The sequence below is a fragment of the Podarcis tiliguerta genome (genome assembly GCF_965153285.1).
Source record: "Podarcis tiliguerta genome assembly, chromosome: 1".
NCBI classification, from domain to species: Eukaryota; Metazoa; Chordata; class Lepidosauria; order Squamata; family Lacertidae; genus Podarcis; species Podarcis tiliguerta.
This window is the reverse complement of record NC_139534.1, coordinates 2,952,681-2,968,478: the sequence shown is the minus strand read 5'-3', so window position 1 is coordinate 2,968,478 and position 15,798 is coordinate 2,952,681. Positions and strand designations below refer to the sequence as shown.

The window sequence follows — 15,798 nt, the reverse complement described above, 5'->3', positions numbered from 1 at the left end:
GCCAACATGACTAACTTGGGCCTTTTAAATTTAAGGAAAGGGGAGCAGCAAATTGCACTTGGATGTTCAAATAGAGCAGTGTTTCTCAAACTTGGGTCTCCAGCAGTTTTTGAACTACAACTCCCATCATTACTAGCTAGCAAGGTCAGGGATGATGGGAATTGTAGTCGAGAAACAGCTGGAGACCAAAGTTTGGGAAACACTGAACTAAAGCTTCCAACCTTACAAAGGGATTCAAATGCAGAGCTGTCATCTTCCCTTTATTGATGAAATCCTCTTTGTAGTTCATGTAGATCTTGAACCAGAATGACAATGTTTTGGTATTAAGACTTGGCCCTGAGAACACTTTCAGATCCATGCTTGTTTCTTCTTTTTCCTACAACCAATCAGCTACCTACCTCTGTTTAATCATTAGCATAATTCAACTGTGGAGAGGAAATTAATTAATGTTGAAGTAGTGTTTTTGACCTAATGTCAAACTGTTATAGCCAACCTACATTAATTTAACAAAATTAATCAATTCTATTCATCTTATAGAAACAGTAAATTAAATTTACTTGCCACACTCCATTCAGGACAAAATATGTTGTATGAATGAAGAGTGCAAAGACTCGAAGAATTAAAAGAAAAAATTGCAGTGCCTATATTCTTTGAAAGGGAGCTCTGAGAAATTGCGCCAGCACGACACTCCCACAGTGTGTTGCAAAGTTACGACGCCATTCTCCACCCCTGCGTGGTCTCTCCACTTGGAACATTCGTGGCTTGGTGAAATGAATATAATTGACTGGCAACTGTGTTACCACAGTAACTTATGACTAAGGCACACATTCAGGGCTTAGCCACACTTACCTTTGCTCTGTGCCATAGAAGGAGCCAGGATTTTTTTTGTTGGGGGGGGGCAGAACCTCAGATTTGTATTGATTAGTATTGCTTTTGATTGATTCCCCTCTCCCCCTCCCCCCGGCTACGCCCATGCTCTGTGCTTTCCAGGCTCAGACCTGCACTTTAAAGCTCCATGTCCAAGGGCTCTTTCTTTTACTCCAGAGCTTTCCCTGCAAAAACAGCAACTCAGGTTTCCCACAGAGTGTCTGATTTAGCAGTAAAGAGCAGGTTTTCACAGAAAAAGCTCTGGAGAAAAAGAGCACACACACTTGGGCATGGAGCTTTAAAGCGCAGGCCATGCCTGGAAGGTGTGGAGGAAAGGTAAAGGCGGGGAAACCCTCTGTCTTAATGATTAAGAAGGAGCTGAAACTATCCTGGCATCTATTCACATGCATCCCTAGGAAGGGCCACCACGGTTGTTTTTGTTTTAAGGCAAAAGTTAGAGTCCCTGTTCTCTTCTATAGCACTCCCTGCCAAATTTATATGCATAGGAAAGCAGGCAAAAGAGTGAGACTGGCCACACTGGCTTGTCAAGCTGGTTCCTGGCTCCTTTTCTTTTATGACTTATCTTCTGCAGGCAATATGTGTAGGTGGCAGGGAGTTCCTAATTGGGGAAAAGGTGTGCTGCTTAGATCCCAGCAGAAGCATCTTGGAATGCCACCCATTTTTTATCACACAGGTACTGGAGGCAGCTCAAAGAGAGGGAGAGAATATTATAATTAACTCAAGACTGTACTGGCTGGTGCTGCTCCCATCCCTTCCTCATTGGAGGAATAACCTGTTGCATTTGCTAGGAGCTATTGCAGAAGCAAAGGCAGCTGCTGTGTGCACAGAGCAGAAGAGACAGGTTGATGAGCAAGCTCCTGAGAGCTATGCTGCGCAGAGAAAGTTCTCATTCAGAGTGGTGGGCCACAGCAGCATAAGCATTTGGACACCTCAAGGAGGGGGGAGAGAAGACTGAACCAGTTGGCTTTTGGGGGGGATTCCACGGATGGCTTCACTATTCCAGCACCTGCGGGTGCTGCTGTGGAAGAACTGGCTGGGCGTCAAACGGCAAAAAGTAAGTATTTAAGAAATAAGAATAAAATGAGAGAAAACCTTATATTCTTTGCAGGTTCAGACTGAGAAATGGCTTGTGACTCTGACCAAAAAAATAAAAATTAAGGTGGAAGATATTTGCTGGTGGAAGAGCCCTGAGTAGGAATGTGGAGGTGTTACATTTTAGATCATGTTCAAAGGTGTGTTGCCTCAGAACAGAAGCAAAGTCTCAGTTGCCTTTATTTGGCCTGTTCAAGTTGCTGTTGACTTTTTGTTCCTTAATGGTGATACTTCAGAGTGGTCTGGTCTACATGTGTAGCAGAATGAGGTGGCAATGAGTTGAAGTGTTATAAAGGGCTGCTCGACTGTAGGCTGCAGGTGATGGGTCACGCTTATGAATGCTCACGTTTCTTAAAAATACCCTTTGAGAAAACTAGCAGAGCAGTCAAAGGTCTGGGCTGGAGTCTCGCTTCAGTAGACTGCTTGCCCTTTAAAAAATGCAGTGGCGTAGCGTGTGTTGTCAGCACCCGGGGCAAGGCAAGTAATTTGCGCCCCCTAACCCGTGGATTTTAGTAGGGGCAGAGAGCTGCGAGTGCGAGCGCCCCCCCCAGATGTTGCGCCCGGTGCGGCCGGCCCCCCCTGCACCCCCCACGCTACGCCACTGAAAAAATGTAGAAGAATAGTCAGATTACTTGTAGTCAGAAGTGATACCAACTATTCTACCTCCTGGGAATTATGCCACCATATTCCATCTCTTTCTGCTGTATGTGTGCAGAAGTCGACCAGGCTTGCCATGCTCCTTATAGCATGAGCCAAATGCTTGTTGAGGCCAAAAAAGGAGCAGTGCTTACCTACAACCTCAGCTGGAGGAAAAGTTACAAAAGGAAGAAAAAAACATCCTCAGGAATCAAGGTTGTCTGTCTTTCATTGGTTCATGACTTTTTAGTTTCCACTGCACCTGTTTCATAAAGGTAAAGGTACCCCTGCCCGTACGGGCCAGTCTTGCCAGACTCTAGGGTTGTGCGCTCATCTCACTCTATAGGCCGGGAGCCAGCGCTGTCCGCAGACACTTCCGGGTCACGTGGCCAGCGTGACAAGCTGCATCTGGCGAGCCAGCGCAGCACATGGAACGCCGTTTACCTTCCCGCTGGTAAGCGGTCCCTATTTATCTACTTGCACCCAGGGGTGCTTTCGAACTGCTAGGTGGACAGGTGCTGGGACCGAACGACGGGAGCTCACCCCACCGCGGGGATTCAAACCGCCGACCATGCGATCGACAAGTCCTAGGCGCTGGTCCACAGCGCCACCCGTGTCCCCTGCACCTGTTTCATAGGTATACCTATTTAGTACTGTACTTATTTAGGACTGTACCTGTGCATCTACTTTCTGAGCAGGTGCTGCCCTGGACTGATTTTAGGAAAATTACTTCATAGCTGTACAAATTGAGCTGCCAGGATTATGCAAAACTTTCTCCGTAATTTCCCTCAAGAAACTTGGCAGTTTGTGAGCATTTGTATCATACAATGTGATGACAACTAAGCATTAAAATCTACTTCCTGAGTGGTAGTTTAATGTAGTGAGATATGTTAAAATTTAAAACCATTTCAGCAGGTATCTGTCTGCTTTTTTTATTTTGGGAGAAGGCTAGGAGACTTTCAGCTCCATATTCCCTGATTTTCATCCGATGAACACTGCCATTTTTATTTAAAATCAGGGTATCCTTCTCCCCTGTCAAATGTTAATGTGCATCACAGTCCATTCACAAAACTTTCCCCTCAGCACTCTGCCATCTGAAGGCTTAAAAAAACCCCTCTCTTCTATAATCCCCCCCCCCCACTGGATTGTTGCTCAACAGAGCTACTGCTTGTGATATTTGTTGGTCTTAATGTTGCCCCTTAAATATGTGGCAGTCGGTTATATCGAAGAGTCTTTCATCTGCCTGGTTTGACTGCATCTCTATCCTTTGGGGATTCTGACTCAATGGGACAGATACAATGAGCAGGCAGGTGGAGGTGTGTGCCAAGGCAGGAATTCTGAGAGCTGCCTTTTCTTTTTCCTCTTCCCCACCCCACCCCAGCTTCAGCCGGCTAGATGCCTCTGGGAAGATAAGCCAACGTGAATTACACCAAACTCCATTCAAGGGTGGGGCTGCTGGTGGCTGAGACGCCCTCAGCCTGGCAGAGGGATGGCAAGCCTTTAAAACAGAGTTTGAGTTACACCACCACCTTTGGGTGGGTGGGCAGGACAGCTTACCTCTCAGACATCTGACATCACAATGACATCAGGATTAACAGGTGGATTGTCCCGCCCACCTGTCAAACAGTGTTGAAGTGTTGAACAGTGTTCTGGCCTGGTGGACCAAAAGGGCTCCCCACCCCTGTTCTCTATGGACCACCTTCTTCCACATGTTCCTTTCTGAATGCTCAGTCCATCATCTGAGCCCTGCTCCAGATTCCTGGGCTGTCCAAGGAATAAAACTTACTATTGCCACCTTGGTAACAATACGCCATTTGGAATGCCCTCCTGGTTGAGATTCATGAAGACATGATAGTTTATGGCTTGTTTAATAATATATTTATTGCATAAAATTTATATACCACATGACTGTAGAAAGAAACCTCAAACTGGTTTATAAAAAAGGCAACACAATAAAATTATTACTTAAAAAGTTAAAGCTGTAATTTAAAACATACAGGAAGTTAAAACCACAATAGACGGAAACAAACTTTCTAAGCATCTGGGTAGGTTTGTCCAAATAAGATTTTTGTTAAAAGAATTAATGGCTGTTTCATGCATTTTGTGGATTTCATGTGATTATATTGCTTTAAGCCACTTTGAACTTCTTTTGGGTAAGGGGCATACAGGTTTGCACACGCACAGGCCTTGTTCTGTGCCCAATAAGTGCAGGGGGCCCTTTCCTGGCTGTTGTGGCCCATAGACTGAGCAAAATACTGGGCAAGGTTTTGCCTAGTATCCTCTCTGAACGATGTCCCATGAGACCTTGCAAAGCTTATATACTGTAAGACTGCTTCCGCTGGAGCTCAGAGCTTCACTCCCATGCACCCCTGGGTTAGAGCCTTCACTGAGCAATTGCATTGCTCAGGGTCAACACAGTATAGGGGCCCTCCATAAGGGGTCTGAGGGGAGGATTGACCACGGCACCCCCAAGTTTGGGTTGGGGTATCTGCTGGGTTGGAATCTGCACCCTGTTTGCCCAGTGAAACCTTGTTGCTTGGCTTGCACCACGGCAAGGTTCAACACTGCCCAACTCCCATGGAACGGGTTTGGGATGGTCCAAACCTGGTGGACCCATTCCTTCAATGTAGGGCTTATGGAATGATGAACTAATCCTAGGACCCCATGCCATGCCAACCATTACCCTGCCTGCTTCTGTCAATAAATATTTGGCCTGATTTCATCCTCGTTATTTTGCTGGTCTCATGGGTCACATAATGCGCTTGCCTGGGCAATTGGAATATTTTGGTTTTTGAATCAGAGGCTTCTTTCAATGTCTATATAAAAACGTCCCAAGGCCCATCTGAGTCCATTTTTGAGCAATTTCAGACTTGAGACTCGGCTAGCCTTTCAGCCTTCCCACTATTTATATAAATATGGAATAATTGCTGATGGAGAAGAGAGGCATTTGTAATGTTAATGACCATTCTAGCTAGTGTAGGCTTCCGTTACAAAACCATTTGATGGGGGAGCTGCTTTAAGCCTCATGCGAAAACACCCTGTGACACAGAGGCCGAAATATAACACAGTGCAAGAAGCAGGGATTTGTGTATGTTTGGATACCATCAAGTGCCATTTTGAAACAAGATGGCAGACTGAACCTTTCAGAACTGTACTGATTTCAACCACTGATTTCACAGCAGCACTTAACTTTTTGTTTCTTAGAATTCCCCCCCCCCCATTTTTTAATTGATTTTCACAAAACTATAGACACACTAACAACTAAACAAACAAAAATCAAACCTTATTAAAACTAATCGTATTAACATTGTTAAGTGACTTCCTCATATCCCCCTGGTTGGGTTTCAATGCATATCATTTTAACGGTTTTCCAAATTCTTATATACTTAACTTGATCACTTAACATCATTCTTTCTTCCTAATTCAGCATTAAACATGTTAATTCATCATATTACTTATTAAATCTTCAGTTACTACATAAATAAGTATCCTTTTTAAGATTTATAAAAATAACTCATTGCTATGCCCACTAATACTTACTACAGTGGTACCTCGGGTTACATACGCTTCTGGTTACAGACTCCGCTAACCCAGAAATATTACCTCGGGTTAAGAACTTTGCTTCAGGATGAGAACAGAAATTGTGTAGTGGCAGCGCAGCAGCAGCAGCAGGAGGCCCCATTAGCTAAAGTGGCGCTTCAGGTTAAGAACAGTTTCAGGTTAAGAACGGACCTGTGGAACGAATTAAGTATGTAACCAGAGGTACCACTGTACCTGTTTTCAGATTTGACACTCATTCTAATTTGTAGCAGAAAATCATTTGCTTGGTATAGGAATGAGGAACCTGTGGCTCTCTAGATGTTGCTGAACTCTAACTCTCCTTGCTGCTGCTCAGTAAGTTACTGGCTGGGGATGGTGGGAGTTGTAGAAGAGTTGCGTGCCTGGGGACATGGGATGGAATTTGTGTGCATTCCCCAGCCCCCTTCCATGTTTTAAGCCCTTGCAGAACAGGGCTGCTGTGTTACATGTAATACTAGAGTCCCTGAAACATCAGCACATGTACTTTTATTTTAACACTATGCTTCATTTTACTGTCTTCATGATCTCAGTAAGTTGGGTGGAAAAAGATTGCAGTCTATGCTACAGCAGCTGCAGTGCCGCTGCCCAATCTAATCGTCAGCCACGGCTGCCAGCTGTTTCGCACCCCAGAGCGATTGTTGGCCTTTGTATGCCATGTCTGCTCCGCTATCCAGTGGGGTGGGGGCTGGGGGAAGTGGGTCTGTAGCAGTGTTGTTATTGATTTTATAAGGCTGCAGTTTCCTGCAAGCCACCCTGATTGCATCATCTACCCAATCAAGCGAATCTAGAGCTGCTTCTATGATTTAAGCTATCACTGAGAGCAGAAAAATTCTCTGTATGCCATTCTGCCCACTGGCAAACCACATATTGCAACTTTTATATAATTCACCACTTTCTGAATAGTTCACTGGGGCACTGAGACAAAGTCCCATATATTACTGAGCAAGTGACTTAAAAAAAAATGCATATAAGAGCTCAAATGCTAGATTGTCTTAGTCATACTGGATAAATTGTAAAGTGTCCATGTTGTGTGATTGGTTTGTGCTGTGTGTTTCAATCAAAATGGGTCATATGACCATAATGAAGACATTTATTATTTTCCTTAGAATACCTGTGCCTTAAAACATGTTCCATGTTTTTTTAATTTGTTGATTTCCCCTTCATTGAGCATGTATTACAAGATAAACCAATAAAAGAGTAAAATGTAGAGTTGCTTGAGCATATCTGAACTATGGGGAGGTTCCTCCGCAAATGAAACAACATGCTTTCTAGCCAATGGACAAGCGAAAATGTGGACAAGTCCCTAATGGCACATTTTGCTGCAACTGGTCGACAAAGAGCAACTGGGATGGTCAAGGAAGTTAACAGCCCAGTTGTTTAAGCTCCAGCCAGGGAGTCAAATTCCCTCTTCCCTCCCTTTGGCTGTCTTTCAGAACAGGCATGAAAGAAACACCTGAAAGGCTGTCACATTTTCAGTGGGGACAAAAGGGTTCCCATAAACCTCCCTCCCACCCTGCTTTGTTTAACTCAGTACCAGAAAGACTGGGGTGGAATTCCTGAGTTAGACTGGGTTGCTATGTATAAAGTTGGGTGCCTCCCCACCCCCTGCCAAACTCTATGGGGTTCCAGGCACTCACCCAGGGTCTGTATTCCTTTGGAGAATTGATACACAGTGGAGACTGTCATAATAATAATAATAATAATAATAATAATAAATTTTATTTATATCCCGCCCTCCCCAGCCGAAGCCGGGCTCAGGGCGGCTAACAACAATTAAATAATCAAACAATCAAATAATCAAACATTCTAAAAACATTCCATTATAAAAATTAATTAAAGTCAAATTAATGGCAACCGTTAAGCAAAATTCTGTGCAGGTTGCCAGAGGAGGGGGTCAGACTGTGCCTTGGCCAAAGGCCTGGTGGAACAACTCTGTCTTGCAGGCTCTGCGGAAAGATGTCAGGTCCCGCAGGGCCCTAGTCTCTTGTGACAGAGCGTTCCACCAGATTGGAGCCGCAGCCAAGAAAGCCCTGGCTCTAGTTGAGGCCAGCCTAACCTCTCTGAGGCCTGGGACCTTCAGGATGTTTTTATTTGACGAGCATAGGTTTCTCTGTGGGGCATACCAGGAGAGGCGGTCCCGTAGGTACGAGGGTCCTAGGCCGTATAGGGCTTTAAAGGTTAAAACCAGCACCTTAAACCTGATCCTGTACTCCACCGGGAGCCAGTGCAGCTGGTATAGCACCGGATGAATGTGATCTCGCAGTGAAGACCCTGTAAGGAGTCTCGCTGCGGCATTCTGCACCCTCTGGAGTTTCTGGGTCAGTCTCAAGGGCAGCCCCACGTAGAGCGAGTTACAATAATCCAGTCTGGAGGTGACCGTCGCATGGATCACAGTGGCTAGGTCAGGGCGAGAGAGGTAAGGAGCCAACTGCTTAGCTTGGCAGAGATGAAAAAATGCCGCCTTTGTTATAGCTGCAATCTGCGCCTCCATGGAGAGGGAGGTGTAGAAGATTACACCCAAACTCTTAACGGACGGTGCTGGCACTAATTGCACCCCCGCTAGAGATGGGAGTTGCCCCCTCAATCCCATATCGTCCCGTCCCAGGCAGAGGACCTCTGTCTTCGAAGGATTTAACTTCAACCGGCTCCCACGTAACCATCCAGCCACAGCTTCCAAGCATCTGATCAGTGTGCCTGGGGCCGAGTCAGGATGGCCATCCATCAACAGATAGAGTTGGGTGTCATCAGCATACTGATGGCAGCCCAGCCCAAAACTCCAGACAAGCTGGGCGAGGGGGCGCATAAAGATGTTAAAAAGCATCGGAGAGAGAATCGCACCCTGAGGCACTCCACACACCAGGGAGTGGCGCGATGACAATTCCCCCCCAAGCGCCACCCTCTGTCCCCGACCAGAGAGAAACGAGCGCAGCCATTGAAGGACTGTGCCCTGGATCCCCACGTCGGCAAGGCGGTGGTCCAGGAGTTCGTGATCGACCGTGTCGAAGGCTGCTGACAGGTCTAGAAGAATCAGCAGCCCCGACCCGCCTTGATCCAGCTGCCTGCGGAGATCATCTGTTAGGGCGACCAGAGCCGTCTCGGTCCCATGACCAGCGCGGAAGCCGGACTGGAATGGATCCAGAGCCGATGTTTCATCCAGAAACCTACCAAGCTGTTCAGCAACCGCTCTCTCAATCACCTTACCCAGGAATGGAAGATTCGAAACCGGGCGGTAATTGGATAGATCTAAGGGATCTAATGATGTTTTCTTTAAAAGCGGGCGCACCACTGCCTCCTTCAGTTCCCCTGGGAATGTCCCGGTGCCAAGGGACAAATTGATGATATCCCCCAGGGGGGCCCGCACCTCGTCTGGACACGCTCTAATCAGCCAGGACGGGCACGGGTCGAGAGGACAAGTGGTGCGCTTTCCAGCTTGGAGGAGTCTGTCCACATCGGCTGGGGATATCTGGTCAAAGTGGTCCAATACTGGACCCGAGGACAGTCGGGGGCCTCCAGTTCCTTTATTGTATCCAAATTGGCAGGGAGGTCATGGCGGAGCAACAGGACCTTCTCCGCAAAGAAGCTCGCAAATGCCTCACAGCTGTGTGTCAAATTGTTATTTAAATTTGGCTGTCCTTCAAGGGATGTTAAAGACCGAATTATACTAAATAATTGCGCCGGGCGAGAGCTAGCGGATGCAATGGAGGCCGAGAAGTAGGACTTCTTAGCGGCCTTCACTGCCATCTCATAGGTTTTCATAAAAACCCTATAAGATGTTCTTGAAGCTCCGTCACGGGCACCCCGCCATACTCGCTCTAGCCGTCTGAGGTCCCGCTTCATTTTCCGGAGCTCCTCGGTAAATCAGGGAGCCCGGTTTCTGCGGGGTCGCAGAGGGCGCTTAGGTGCGATCTCATCGATGGCTGCCAGGAGCTGGGTATTCCAGCCCTCAACAAGCTCAGTCAATGAGTCGCCAGGGGGAGCAAGGTCCCGCAAGGCTTGGCGGAATCTATCAGGGTCCATCAGCCTCTGCGGGCGAGCCCAAATCAGCTCGCCACCTAAGCAGGGTGGGGGTGGAATGTCAATCCTGGCTTTCAGAGCGTAGTGATCAGACCATGGCACCTTCATCGAAGGAAACATGATCACATCTATACCGACCCCAAAGATCAAATCCAGCGTGTGGCCTGCTTGATGTGTGGGGCCCGAAACAAACTGGGAGAGCCCTAGTGTCGCCATGGAAGACACTAGGTCCAGAGCCTGTGAGGAGGGAGTGGCATCAGCATGGATGTTGAAGTCCCCCAATACCAATAGGTTAGGGAACTCCAAGGCCCAGCCGGCCACAGCCTCCAGCAGGCCTGACAGGGTGGCTGCTGGTGCGCTAGGTGGCCGGTACACCAGCCAGACAGCCAAGCTCACCTCGGAGCCCCACACTAGGCCAACACATTCAATGCCGGGGATCGCTGGCGATGGTAGAGCCCTGAAAGAACAATTTTCCCGGATTAATAATGCCACCCCTCCCCCCCCCGGCCCACAGTCCGTGACTGGTGGAGGACGGAGAAACCCGGGGGCGCCATCTCTCGTAAGGTAACAGTATCCCCTTCGCGCACCCAGGTCTCCGTCACACAAGCTAGGTCAACCCCCTGCGAGATAAAGAAATCTCGCAGGGTGGCGGTTTTGTTGCCTATAGACCTGGCATTGCATAACACCAGTGACGGAGGTGAGTAATCCTTGCTCACCCTACCCTCGTCTCTCGGGATGGGGCGCAGATTGGAAGGGGTACGAGCATATCCGTATCTCGATCCCCTTCGCCTATGACATCTGCCCCCACCGCCATACCTCCCTCGCCCCTCCACAGTAGGAATCCCAAGCCTCATACTCTCCTCCATTTACAAAATACTGTATAAAAGCAAGCAAACAAGCAAAAACAGTTACACTAAAACAAAACCAATCCCCACCCCACTCAACAACCATCCCACCCCACCCCAAAATAACACAAAACAAAATAAAAATACATGGATAAAAACCACCGTTTATGGTGGTACAACAAAGTAAAAAGTAAAAACCCTTTTAAAATATATAAAAACATTTTAAACATTTGCTGCTGCAGCACCAGTGTCCTTAAAGTTGTGGCGATGGTGAGTGTGGGCCCCGCCCCCGGCCTAGTAAAGTGGGCTTGCAGGGGGAAGAGCCCTCCCCACAAACTCATGGCGAAGTGGTAGCAGCAATGATAGCAATCATAGCTTTAAGAAATATGGTTTATTCACCTATTTACACCTTCATTCCAGATCTTACAGTCCAGATCTTACAGCATGAGGAGCTTGTCCCCCACAGCAGCGCAGCCATGGAGTCTGGTAGCTCTCCCAGCCAGCCTTCAGCCAACCTGCCCAAGATGAATCCCAGTCTTTATTCTTCCTTCTTCTTCCCATAACACCCTGCTAAAAACTCTCTTTTTACCTCATACCCAGTTACCCTGCCAACCTTCCAAAGCCCCAGTGTCTGTTCACACCTCCGGGCAAGAGGAAGGACAGTTTTATTGCATTGGCAATGGCTCCCAATGGCCCTGTAATGTTTCTTAATGGCCCTAGCTTGGCCAAGTCATTTTGCATAGACTAACCCAGGAATTCCTCTGCAGCTTATATTTCCCCCCTTCACATACCAGCTAATCAAAATCCTATCATTTATTAATTTCTAAGGTGTTTTTTTTTTGGGGGGGGGGTTCCCCTTCCAAATCTATAACATGTTCTGCCATGTCAAAGTCTGGTGAATTCTTTGAAACAAAAGAAGTCTCTTGGCTGATTTGTTGTTTTTTGTAAATTAAGGCCAGATTGTACAATATATTTCACTACTTTCTTTCCTTATGGGTGAAGTTCATTTATCTCTTAATTGGAAACTTATCTGGTATCCAAAGAAACAAAATGTAACTTCTGGTTTGTACAGGGTGCCAGAGATCCATGAGTTTCCAGTTCGCACAAGTCAGTTAGCCCATTGCATGGAGAAAGCTAAAACTATCACTAGGATGATTTCCCATAATTCCCTTGGCCTTCCCTCAATATATGACCTATGGAAGGCATAGGCAAACTGGAGGGCCGGAGTTCGCCTATGTGGCATGCCTGGCCTATGGCTCAAGTTTAAACTGCTTTAGAAACAAGGATATTTTCAAGCTCCCAGTTTCCAGTTACACCTACTTTTATAGATGCTAAAATCATGTAAAATTTTAGAAAACCACCTGAGAAGCAAAGGATTGGAATAAAGTGCACCCAACCAAAGGAAAGAGACAGCTATGCCACCCAAAAAGACACATTTGGGAACTAATATACAAGCTGTAATTAGCTGTGATATGAGCTTGAGCTTTGAGCTGGAGACTCATGGTTTATTGCTTCAACACATAAGTGAAGCATGAGTAGTACCAGCTAGCAGCCACCTCTACATTTGCAATATGGGGCAGTAATAATGCTGTTCTACTTTACACGGATATTGTAAAAATAACTGAGAAAATGTGCACAAAGTTCTTTTACTGTGAAGATGCACAGTTTAAATATTATTGTTGTTGCCATGATAAGTTGTTGCCATGATAAGGGAGCTGGGCATGTTTAGCCTGGAGAAGAGGAGGTTAAGGGGTGATATGATAGCCATGTTCAAATATATAAAAGGATGTCACATAGAGGAGGGAGAAAGGTTGTTTTCTGCTGCTCCAGAGAAGCGGACACGGAGCAATGGATCCAAACTACAAGAAAGAAGATTCCACCTAAACATTAGGAAGAACTTCCTGACAGTAAGAGCTGTTTGACAGTGGAATTTGCTGCCAAGGAGTGTGGTGGAGTCTCCTTCTTTGGAGGTCTTTAAGCAGAGGCATGACAACCATATGTCAGGAGTGCTCTGATGGTGTTTCCTGCTTGGCAGGGGGTTGGACTCGATGACCCTTGTGGTCTCTTCCAACTCTATGATTCTAGTATGGAAGAAAGGGGTGTTTTTGATCCATTGCAAGTGAATTGAAGCTGCTTCAGTGGCTGCTCCTGCTACTATTTCCAGGAGCTTCCACTTCTTTTTCTATGAATGTTGCTTAACAGTTCTGTATCATTTTCAGAGACATTTTTCTGCCTATATAAAATCAGTTTGCGTTGCTTGTAGGTCCCTGTGATTAAAAAAAGAGGCCCAGGAGTTGATTTGCCGTGAGCTGGTGTAAATTAAATAAGAATTACTTGCAGGCTGTGTAGCAATATAAGAAAATATGGGATTTTCACTGATCCTCTAACTGTTCAATTAGGATAATATCTCAAAAACTATTATAGAATTAGTTTAAAATTTACCAGTGCTTTCAAGGATTGAGACTCTCTGGGGAACCTTCTATGGAAGCCAGGTTTATTTGAGCCTAGAATGAACTTATTTGTTCAGTTATTTATTTTATTATTTGATTTATATACTGCCTTTCATCACAAGCTCTCAGGGCGGTTCACAGAATAAAACACAAGATAAAAACACAAGTAAATAGTTAAAAGAAAACCAACAAACAATAACCCCCCTCCTACAAGCCCATTTAAAGGGCTGTAGAATATCAATCAGGCTGGTTGAAGAGGAACTAGGAATTTAGGAAGTTATGTTTCACTGAGTCAGACCATTCAGGGCCAGCCCACACAAGCGGCCTCAGGCAGCAGGATCCACAGGGGCAGTAGCTCCAGCCAGTGGCGGAGGAAGGGGGGGCGGTGGAGGCGGTCTGCCCCGGGTGTCATCCCCGAGGGGGGTGACATCGCCCCCCCGCCCCCCTGGGACTCACACCGCTCGCCATGGGTGGCATCCCCCTGGGACGCTCGTCACAGGCGCTGCCCTGGGTGCCAGAGCAGCTAGCTGCTCCTCTGGCTCCAGCCTCCAAGAAATGCAGTGCCTTCTGCCATTGCTGCTGTCACTGCTGCATGCTCCTTGGAGACCCAATCTGCCGCCTCCTTGGCAGCGCCTCCCCACCCTGCTTGCCACCTCTACAGTGGCCTCTTGGCGAATAGGAGGCTCAGCTTGTCTCCCCCACCCCTATGGGCTGGTGTCTGGGGTCTCCTGGGCTCTGCACCTGCCCAGTGTAACTCAGAGCAGGCCCCTTTCAGCCCTGCAACAGCCTTTGACACCCACTTCAACCATCGGTGAAGGTTGCTTCGATTCCCCCCTTGTTCCTGTTCACTCACCCCTTCTTCCCTTGTGGTGGCAGGGGGAGGCACCATTTTGTGGTTCGCCTCAGGTGCCCAAATGGCTTGGGCTGGCCCTGAGACTATCGGTCCAATTGGTCTAGCCAAGTATGATCTACACTGGCGAGCAGTGGCCACTCAATGTTTCAGACAGAACTTTTCCTTTCTACCTGGATATGCCAAGGATTGAACCTGGGATTTCTCTCTGCAAGGCAGATTCCCTACCACTGAAGCCTAGGACAAGTATGACCACAAACAAATAAAGTTTCTAGTGATTATTTGTGAAATGTTGTTGCATTGGATTCTGGTAGGAGAATGGGAAAGCTGATATTTTATATGAGTGTGAGTTGCTTTGTTGAACAGATTTTCCATTTATGCTACTGACATACACTTTTATCCATTTAACATACTACCCCTGCTTCTCTCTCACAGGTTTGGTCATTCACATTAATTGCATGGCCTGTGTTTTTATTCATCCTTATGGCCATCATACGAACCAGATTTCCTCCAGAAGCCCAGCCAAACTGTGAGTAACTTGATCCCCCTTTAAAGATGGATATGGGATTTGTATTGTTGTAGAAAAGGCTCGGGTCCTTTACTTCTAGAAGCTTTAGCTATTTGAAGATAACTATCATTTCTCCTCTCAATCTCCTCTTTTCTGGGCTAAACATACTCTGGGAAGAAAAAGCTTTTAATAGTTTCTTAGATACCATTGTCCCAGAAGGGTGTTTTCTGTCTACTGCCTCTCTCCCCAATCTGTCTACTGCAACCTCTCCTATTATCAGCAAAGTTAGGTGCCCAATTTTGTGTGATGGTTTTGTCAATGGCGACTTTATGCACTGATTCTAAGCATAATTTGGGAAGTGTAGAGGTGCCACACCCTCTCCTTTTGGATGACACCGGCATGTGTGTGAAATCAAAAACGCTTAAGAGATAATCTGAATTTACTATATTCAAGGTCAGGTTGGTATAACCTGTTTGCTGGAATGTTTCTTAAGAGTTTCTTCAGCATCTCTCTTTCAATTTATTCTCACATAGAGCAAGCTATTCATTTTGCAGGCTCACCTAGAATTGTAGGAACAAGGAACAGTGCCTGTAGCAGCATGAAACTAGTTGAACAAGATCCTTCTCCTGTTAGCTAATAGTTTCTGGTCTCTGCATGATATTAAAAAAAGGAAAGAATTAGCAATTGTGCAATTCAATATTGAAGTCAAACACTATACCAGAATATTTTTCTAACTAATCCTACACTTAATCCAAACTAACATTGTAGAACTTAGTCTCAGTGGTCACTGCTGGACACTTCCAGCATTAGCTGCAGTTGGGGAGTTTAGCAGGGACAAATAAACTGCAAGGCTACAGTTCATCTTTAAGGGCTCGGAACCCACTTTAGTCTGGCAATTTCCAGCTAATCACAGCCATGACAGGTTTGACATCTTCC

At 46.4% G+C, this 15,798-nt stretch overlaps 1 protein-coding gene across 1 annotated transcript in view; it reads left to right on the top strand.

Annotated features, from left to right (window-relative positions):
* Nucleotides 1-1,693: 1,693 nt before the first annotated feature.
* ABCA12 (ATP binding cassette subfamily A member 12) overlaps nucleotides 1,694-15,798 on the top strand; it is a 125,629-nt gene continuing 111,524 nt past the window's right edge. The window contains exons 1-2 of the mRNA XM_083400196.1: nucleotides 1,694-1,942; nucleotides 14,790-14,883. Coding sequence (XP_083256322.1) covers nucleotides 1,874-1,942; nucleotides 14,790-14,883 — 163 coding nt within the window. The 5' untranslated portion in view covers nucleotides 1,694-1,873. The remainder of the gene's footprint in view (nucleotides 1,943-14,789; nucleotides 14,884-15,798) is intronic.